The sequence below is a fragment of the Rhagoletis zephyria genome, unplaced genomic scaffold, assembly GCF_001687245.7.
Source record: "Rhagoletis zephyria isolate East Lansing unplaced genomic scaffold, Rhagoletis_zephyria_1.1 Rzeph_scaffold_07457, whole genome shotgun sequence".
Classification (NCBI taxonomy): Eukaryota; Metazoa; Arthropoda; class Insecta; order Diptera; family Tephritidae; genus Rhagoletis; species Rhagoletis zephyria.
The window spans coordinates 11,844-21,339 of record NW_016164540.1 but is presented as its reverse complement, the minus strand read 5'-3'; the positions used below and the strand labels follow the sequence as shown (position 1 = coordinate 21,339).

Sequence of the window (9,496 nt, the reverse complement as noted above, 5' to 3'; positions counted from 1 at the left end):
CCAAGCCATACACATGCAGTCATAAGTGGGCGTGGCTACGCACATTTTCCAAAAATTTTAATTGTAAATATCAATTTTGAGTGAATAAGCAAATTTCAACATGACGAACAGAAAATCAAAAAATGTTGCGTTTTGTAGAAATTTCCCACAAACGACTTGTCAAACCTCCACAGAGCCCTCTAAGGGCCGGTTACTCAATGTCTGTTTAACACTAATCTCCGGTTAAACATAGTTATCGACGTTACCGACGCCCTGTTGTATGCATGGAGTCGAAGACGATGTTTAACCGCAGATCAGTGTTAACCAGACATTGAGTATCGGCCCTTAATGGTACAACAGGTTTGCGCTAAAAACATGAGCGAACGAAGATCACTCAAGAACAAGAGTAAAAAAGCAGGTTATACGCCAACTTGTTTCGCTCGTAAACGAAAGAAAATAAATAAAGCAAAAAAACAGCGAAAACCAAAAGTGACCAAAAATTATTGACAGCCAATTTTATAACACAATTTAGGTAAAATTACCCAATAAGATGCTTTAAAACGTGTTGTCATGTGGAATTATTTTTTCTGTAGTTAAAGAAATGTGTAAAATAGTGGTGCTTGTGATGTGAATAAATGCTCAGCTGACGAGCCCGCTTTCGCAAACTTTTTTCTAAAAACCAGTTTTAAATGTTGTTGATTCCTGCGCTAAAGAGAAATTTTGTCTTCTTTGATAAACCGCTTGTGCATTTGACTCTTAAGATATTTGAATTTATTTAGAATACGGCAACTCTACGTAGCGAATGAAGTGATATACCGGATGTGCCATTCGGTACTAGTTTGTCACTCGCTCATTACTCGTTCCATTACATCGAGTTATGAAAAGAATTTTTAAACGTACTTGGGGACGGTCGTGACATTTTGTATATTTTAACTTCTTTTGAAAAACGTAAAAATTTGAAAATTCGCTTTAAAGTGATAACGTAGTAAACGAGCATTGTTTTTTGATTACAAATCACTATTAAAGTAAGGAGTTGAAACATAGGAACTTCTACATTTTTGGTGCTAATTATCTTCATTTTATTTCTCGGTGATTCTCCTTTGTCATCGCTCTTCGTCGCCTCCATCGTTGGTTCGTCGTCTTCACGTCGACGACAACTCGTGTGCCCGAACCATTCCAACGTGCCTTTGTTTTGGGGACGTGCGTGCGTGTATGTGCATCTTTGTGAATTTCGTCGTTTGCTAAAAACTCGCCGAATATCTGCAAATTCGTTAATCGCTACTCGCTGAATGTCTGACGATTGCTGTCTACATTTTCATTTATTACCTATGTGGTACTGAAAAATATTTCAGTAAAATTACTTCACAACTAAATTTGTACAGAGAGAAACAAGACAAAGTAAAGTAAAGCTGAAGCATTGAGATAAATTACAGCGATAGGTATCGTTGTAAACTACGAAAGAAGGGAAAGTGAGCAGTTATTTAATTGAGAAGAAAAAAAAAATAAAACAAAATGACATCGCTGGAACCGAACGTGAATCGCCTGCAGAATTTCAAAAATAAGGGCAAGGATCAAGATGTAAGTAATTAAACACAGATTAGTAAAGTAAAATGTTTTCCAATGAATTTGTGAACAACGTTTCCACCTATACTTCAATGATGCTGCTAGGTGTGATGTTATGAGACGCAGTTCATTTTAAGCACGGTGATGAGCACATGGGCATTGACAGCATTGCGGGGTAGACACATGTACTGTGTATTGCAGCAACGGGGCTTAAAGTGCGCTACACGTCGCCTTGCACCCACCGTCCTCGTTACCATCATTTCTGTTGCTGTGTGCCCCCTTTTATGCGCTGGTGTTGGCCATGCGCCCGCCACTCGCCAATTCCATTTGCTTCTTGTTCATCGAGGTGCTCTGTCTCCATGCAATTATTGATTTTCGCAATCTTCAAAATTCTCTTCATGTGAACGTCATGGCAGAGTGTATTAGTGGAAGTCGTGTTAGTGGTGGATATAGTAGAGACTATCCCAAATTCGCTATTTTCCCTATTAAAAAATGATAAAATGCGTAGAAACATCTGCTTTGTTTTATAGGGAATGGAATTTGAACTTAAGTGTTTTACATGTCAGAAATTCGCTTCATAACTATATATACATAGATATTTTTTTTTTAATGAAAGGGGACAGTAGGAATCTTAAATTGTTATTATCGTCTAACTGTGATCAACCATTCACTCGCGGTCTATAAATGTGTTCATACACAAGTACATTCACACATATGTGCGCTCTTTGATTCGTAGCTACAAAGCTTTGTATGGTATACAAGATTTTCAACTGGTTCTGCTGTTCGTGTTTGTGTATCACGTGTAGATGATGTTGTTTCGTCTCTTCTGCTATTTATTTTATGCTCTTTTCAGTTTCTAAAAAATTTAATTATGACGCATTTGTAGCTATTTTCGCGTTTTTGTTGATCGCAATCGCTTTTCACTTTTTTTGTTTGTGCTACAACGTCTTTCGCATGTGTCATTTTCATGCCCTGGGTTCCACGATGTTGCGAATCATTCTTGGCTGGGTTCTCTAAATCTATGGTATAAGATCAACGTTTTTTATAGGAAAAATGGTCAATCGAAAGCCCACGAAATTTTAAAATTTTGCTAAACTTGATACAAATTATTGGCTAATACTGCTAATATCCTGTTATGCCTGTTTCATTATTGTCGAACACCTTGTTGACATTTCTAATTTTTTTCGCAGTCAATAGGAGCAAATCACTTAAATTTTGTTTGTTTTCAATTTCTCAATCAATTACAATCTCTATTGGGATAGTATGTAATAAAGAGGTTTCTAAAAATTACTTCATAAGAAATCGGTATTATATCTGTTTAATTAGATCTTATAAGGGTGTGGGACAAGTTCCTGCCGAAAAATGCACCCAGTGTGGTCTGAGCGATGCCCAGAAATTAGCGTTTACGCTGAAAAAAAAAATTATAAATGCCTTAATTATCCCTATTTCAGTAGTAATCTCTTGCTAAATGCCAACATTTCACTCATTTGTTGAAACATATTAAAGAAAATACAAAAAATAGAGTTTAATTCATGTCTATGGCAACTTTTACTTCCATTATTACTTTACTCCAGTCGCAAGGGGGCGGGTCCTTGTACAATTTTAAGTATGTAATATTTCTATGAAGGTTATATCAGCCACATTTTTAATGAAAGCAAAAGATATAGTATATATTTTATAACAAAAAAAAAAATCTGGCTTGATAATGAAATGTTTTGACTAAAATTCTTCTTGAGGTAAAATCGAATGTCCCACTAGTCACATTCATTTAAATAATACATAGTTACAAAAAACCTTGCAAACAAAAATTGGAAATTGTTAGATATTTCTTTGAAAGGAATTTTATATGTATATCAGTTATTTATCTGCATACATAAATGCACACATATGTATATTAACAAATATTGTTCAGTGTTGTATACGTTCCGAAGACAGAGTTTTAATTTACACACATCACATTCTGGAGTCAAATGTCCCACTAGTCACAAACGAAGACATCAAGTTTTCATGACAGACTTTTCATTGAGTGTATTTCCGTGGGCGTTTTTGTTGTGGTTATTGATCAACCTCTTTCACATTCTCAGTTATTTGATTTGTGCGATTTTTCTGCAGTATGTTGTCGCAATTTGATATTTTACAAGCAACAATTCCCCGTCGCTCTTAAATACAATTTTTCTTTATAAGCCGTAACCACCTGCCAGCGTACGAGCGCTGTATAAATAACAATCTATACTCCACCATAATATTTCTGTCAATACTAATTTATTTTCAATTTATATTTTCGCGTAGGAGATGCGGCGTCGCCGCAATGAAGTCACAGTGGAGCTGCGCAAAAATAAACGCGAAGAGACGATCCTGAAACGTCGCAATGTTCCCAATATGGATTCGAATACAGACGAAGATGATCAGCTGCCGAATACAATCAACCTGAAGAAATTGGCCGAAGCGGCTGCTGACTCATCGAAACCGGAACAACAATTGGCTGCCGTGCAGGCTGCACGTAAGCTCCTTTCTTCGGATAAGAATCCACCAATTAACGACCTCATCAAGAGTGACATTCTGCCGATTTTGGTTGATTGTCTAAAACAACATGATCACACAATGCTACAGTTCGAAGCAGCCTGGGCTTTGACCAATATTGCATCCGGTACTTCGGATCAGACCAATCAGGTATAGTTAAATTTTCGTACTTAGCACTTGGTATTAATAAATACAGGAGGCTTTTCAAAATGTTCTTGAAACATGTACTACGTTCAAATTAAAAGCATTTACCATTGTTATAGGGTTTAATTAGTTAAATTAAAATTGTTGATTGAAAACCAGGAATGTGTCGGCAAGATTTCAGGTAAGACTAATGGGCCTATTATGTAAGGCGACTGGCAGCCGATGTTCAACGATATACTAAGATTTGCATTTCTGTCGGTTACTGAGTCTAGATGCGCAGTTTTTGTTTACCGCTTATGACAATTTTGTTATTGGTTAACGTAATTTTGACATGTCAAAAAAGTAAATTCGGATGTTGTCTGCGTTTTTCTGTATACTGAGATTAATCGCTATACATAATACAAAGTGCGAACACTGGTAGATATTGCTACTATACCGGCAACTAGATACCAGTCGCCATACATAATAGGACCATAAAACAGTTAGCGAAAAGATCCAGAATGGATATCTCCCATTGAATTCTCAAAAACCGCATACAAAATCCCATGAAGAAAAAGTGAAAAAGCTTTTAACATAAAATGAAATAAATAAATAAAACAAGAGCAGAAAAAATTCAATTAGTCCGGACCGCATGATGCCGCTATAATTTGTGGGAGATTTTATTTCTGTTGTCCATGGAAAAACGAGGCGATTTTTCGGCAAGCAAACAATTGACACGCCCTAAATTAAAAGTTAGGTACAATCTGAACGCCCTGATTAATAAAACACCTGTTCAATCATTTAACTAGCTAGTTTTTGCCAATTTGAATTTACTCTTAGTCAATGCGCCTATGTACCTAATTATTGGATGGTATTAAATTTATTTTTTTTCTGGAACAAAGTCTACTTATTTGTTGTTTTCCCATAACGTTAAATATACGCGAAATACGCAACAAATTCTCCGATATTTTTCCGGAGTAAATTTATTTGTAACTTTTATTTTTGTAGGTGGTTGCTGCTGGCGCAGTGCCGCTCTTCCTGCAGTTGCTCTCTTCGCCCGCTCCCAATGTTTGCGAACAGGCCGTTTGGGCTTTGGGTAATATCATCGGTGATGGACCGGAGTTGCGCGATTACGTAATCAAACATGGCGTTGTACAGCCACTGTTGTCGTTCATTAAGCCAGACATACCAATTTCTTTTTTGCGGAATGTTACATGGGTTATTGTGAATTTGTGCCGCAATAAGGATCCACCACCACCAGCCGCCACCATACACGACATCCTGCCCGCACTAAATGTGCTCATCCATCATACGGACACCAATATACTTGTAGACACTGTTTGGGCAATTAGTTATCTAACCGATGGTGGTAATGATCAAATTCAAATGGTGATTGAAAGCGGTGTCGTACCCAAACTGATACCATTGCTGGGACATGCGGAAGTTAAGGTGCAAACGGCTGCTCTACGTGCTGTCGGCAATATTGTGACCGGCTCAGATGAGCAAACACAAGTGGTGCTCAACTATGATGCGTTGTCGTACTTCCCAGCATTATTGTCGCATCAAAAGGAGAAAATTCGTAAGGAAGCAGTATGGTTCCTGTCAAATATTACGGCCGGTAATCAGTCGCAAGTGCAGGCGGTCATCAATGTTGGTTTGCTGCCGAAAATCATTGAGAATTTAAGCAAAGGCGAATTCCAAACACAGAAGGAAGCTGCCTGGGCAATCAGTAATTTGACAATTAGTGGTAATCGCGATCAGGTGTTCACATTAATCAAGGAGGGTGTTATACCGCCCTTCTGTGATTTGCTCTCCTGCCAGGACACACAAGTTATCAATGTGAGTATGCATATTTAATATCGATTTGTTAAAATGCAAATGATATCTTATTAATTCTTAAATCGTTATTGAAATTTTCTTTTTCTCGCAGGTTGTTCTTGACGGACTCAACAATATGCTCAAAATGGCCGAAAATCACGTACAGGAGGTGGCTAATTTAATTGAAGAATGTGATGGTCTCGAGAAGATTGAAAAACTGCAAAATCATGAAAACGTCGAGATTTACAAGTTGGCATACGAAATCATTGAGCAATACTTTTCGGATGAGGTAGGGAACTCGACATTTTTTCCTTTAATATCTAAACTAATACGTTAGATCAAAATGTTTCCCGATACTTATATTATTCTCTTTTGTTTGTATTACAGCCGGAACAAGCCAGCCTCGCACCCACCAACGACGGCACACAATTCCAATTTGACCCGAACGCTGATAGCAAATTACCAATGAATTCTTTTGACTTTTTGAATTAGCACGGCTGCTGTGGAAACAATAAAATTTTAAACATAAAGCTACTACCACCAACAACACGACCGCGACTAGCACCTTAAAAACCACCACCAACAACTCCAACAAAAAATACTGTTGAGCCATCAACCGCCAGCCAATTGACGTATCAAATATTGAAAACGACAACACCGGCAGCGACGGCCAAGTGTTGAACTGACTGACTGACAGCAAAGATAAATTTGCAAAACAAAAAAAAATATAAAAAAATGTAGTAAATAAAAAAAAAAAAACAAAAAAATGTATACACAGACAACAAAACAGGAATAGTAGAGAAGTAACTCAACAAAGAAGTAGCAGCAGCAAAAGAAAGATTAAGCAAAGGAGAACACAAGTGGCGACAGCGACAAAACATCAAGAGAACTGCACTGCATAAGCTGTTGTTAGCTAACATCACACACACTTCAAATCTATTTACATTGGAAACGCCACGAGCGTGTAGCGTGCAGCAGCGACATCCGCAGAGAACAATGACTATGGAGCCACAGACAGGAATTACACGTATGAATTCAAACTGCGACAAAAACAACAACAGAAATAGAAATTGTCAAGAAGTTCGCCAGTCCAAGTTGATTATAATTATAATTAATATTATATGAAACGAAATTATATACATACATATATATGCCTATATATACATGAAATATTTTGAGTTTAAGGATTGTAGAGAGAAAACGAAATGAAAAAAATCAACAACCACAAAAAGTCTACTGTCACATCAACATAATTTTCATCATCACTACGTGCATAAACTCCAATCAACTTCATTATCATGTTCACTAAAATTCAAATCAAATCAAATTCATATACATACAACAGATTTCTATTAACAACAGGCGTCAAAACATTATCTGTAACCTCCCCGCGCGTGTTGGAGTTGATGTGCATTGCTGTTGCAGAAGTCACTTGTAAGGGAAATTACATATTTAACAAACATTAAATACATAGGTTTGACAATATTTTTTTTTATGGATTTAGATTTTATTTAGTTTCGAATTCTCAATCCTAAAATGAAGACACAGTTTCAAAATCTATCACTAAACAAAACAATGTTTCTAAAACTAATCAAAAATTAATAATACGCCTTTGGTAGCGCGCGTGCCGTGTCCACGATTTTTTCTGTATATTAAAAAATTGAATTGAAAAATCTTTGAAATATGATAAACATATATATGTACATAAATACAAATGTTTAACATAGACTGTGTGTGGCCTTTAAGATTTTTGAATTAATTTTCCGTAGCAACTGGCAGCAAATTTCTACAACTGCGATGCGTTTTGTACACAATGTGTAGTATGTCGGGGTTAGGATGTTACGAATTCAATACATTTCTAGCATGCAAATTGCCACATTTTACTCTTTTTTTTAATATTGATATCAAAATTAAAATTACCAAATTTCAAATCTTCAATATGCAAATACTCATCTTATTCATCTTGTAAGAGATGTTTACTCTTGAATTTCTTCTTAAGTGTACATGGTGTCCACTAACTGAAAAATATTCTGTATATTTGAAAATTGCTGCTTTGCATCATTGTCAAGATTTTGTTCAGAGAGTAATTTTTTTCGGCGGTATATAAACTGTGATAAGTTTCCATTTTAAATTTGTATTTGAGGTAAATTTTTCGGGGTTTTAGTGTTAAGATACATTCTATCTAAAACAGAAGTTGGAAGTTGTCAAGTTTTCGCCTCAGCCTGCACATCAACTCACAACGCAAACGCTCTCGTGTATGTAGTATGTATACAACATTTTCAGTACTCAATCATCAACTTTTGCACTTTTGCTGACTAATATTTTATTGGATTGAAATCGCGCTCTCAATTGTAAGAAGTAACATCGCTCGTTTACCATAAGACACATATTGATTTACATTCACTCCCGTTTTTTTTTTTTTTTAGTTGTGGCAGTTTTTTTTTAGATTAAACGAGTGATATGTGTCTTAATTTTTTTTGTAGATTTTAACATGCTAAATTGCGCATATTCGATATTAGCCTTTTGTTAAAATTGTAAAAATTGTTCACACCAACACAGCTTCACTATTGTTATAAACGGCATGTCCATTTGAATATTCAACTAGCAGATGTTTCTGATTTCCATCTCTTTGACTTTGGCAGTCTTGGGTCTTTCAGCTTCCTTCCCATGAAGCTAGAGCTTTGCAGTATTTTCATCGCTGTACTAAATGTTAAGTTTTCTACTTGTTTAATTTTTTCATATCATTTGTAAGATCATTGCATCATTTGTTGAAGTTTTTCCACTACATTGTTGCATAATTATCTTTGGTTAAACATAGCACATATATATTTTTTTTATACATTTTCATCGCTCTGTACATTATCGGGTCTGGCATATCCAAAGGGCTGTGGCCATATTTTCTTCCAAAATACCCTACTCGTACGTATGTATATCAATCAATCTCTCCTCCTGCACTAACTCTACGAAAAGATACACTGCAACACATTTCCAGCTGACTATTTCTTTATAAATTTTTATTTAAAGAAACCACGAAATTATTTTACTCATCAACATTTATGCCTGAATGAACTAATTTTGAGTTTTCGTTCTCTATGTTTTTAAATAATTCCAAATTAAAGTACTGAAAATCAGTGAAATATAAAACAAGTTTCTTAAAAAGCAACCTACTGAAGTTAAACAATAAATACCAAGCCAAAAAAAAAAAATGAAAAAGAAAAACTGCGCGAAATTTTACACTTAAACGTTCTCAATGAAAAGCAAATTGAATTTATTACTAATATCAGAAGTATTTAGAATCTTAAATCAAGACACAACCAACTAGCAAAGAAGCCACGAAAAACGAGATTAAAAAAAAATAAAAATATTTGCAAACTTCTAAAATTAAAATGGCATATTGATGAAAAAGATGAAAAAAGAAACAGAACCATGCATAAACACCAACAACAACAAGGAACAAGGATAACGCATAAAATAGTACGCCATAAATTCATAC

At 35.6% G+C, this 9,496-nt stretch overlaps 1 protein-coding gene across 2 annotated transcripts; it reads left to right on the top strand.

Annotated features, from left to right (window-relative positions):
• The first annotated feature begins 827 nt into the window (after positions 1 to 827).
• Positions 828 to 9,210, top strand: Kap-alpha3 (karyopherin alpha3). Of its 2 annotated transcripts, none has more exons than XM_017630183.1 (6): positions 828 to 1,004; positions 1,332 to 1,557; positions 3,832 to 4,212; positions 5,194 to 6,024; positions 6,116 to 6,292; positions 6,391 to 9,210. In XM_017630183.1, exons 2-6 carry the CDS (start codon positions 1,492 to 1,494, stop codon positions 6,493 to 6,495), a joined length of 1,560 nt encoding a protein of 519 aa, XP_017485672.1. In that variant the 5' UTR covers positions 828 to 1,004; positions 1,332 to 1,491; the 3' UTR covers positions 6,496 to 9,210. The 2 variants fall into 2 exon arrangements, with proteins under 2 accessions (XP_017485672.1, XP_017485671.1); XM_017630182.1 differs by having other exon boundaries at positions 833 to 1,004; positions 1,362 to 1,557; positions 6,391 to 6,595.
• The last annotated feature ends 286 nt before the right edge of the window (positions 9,211 to 9,496 follow it).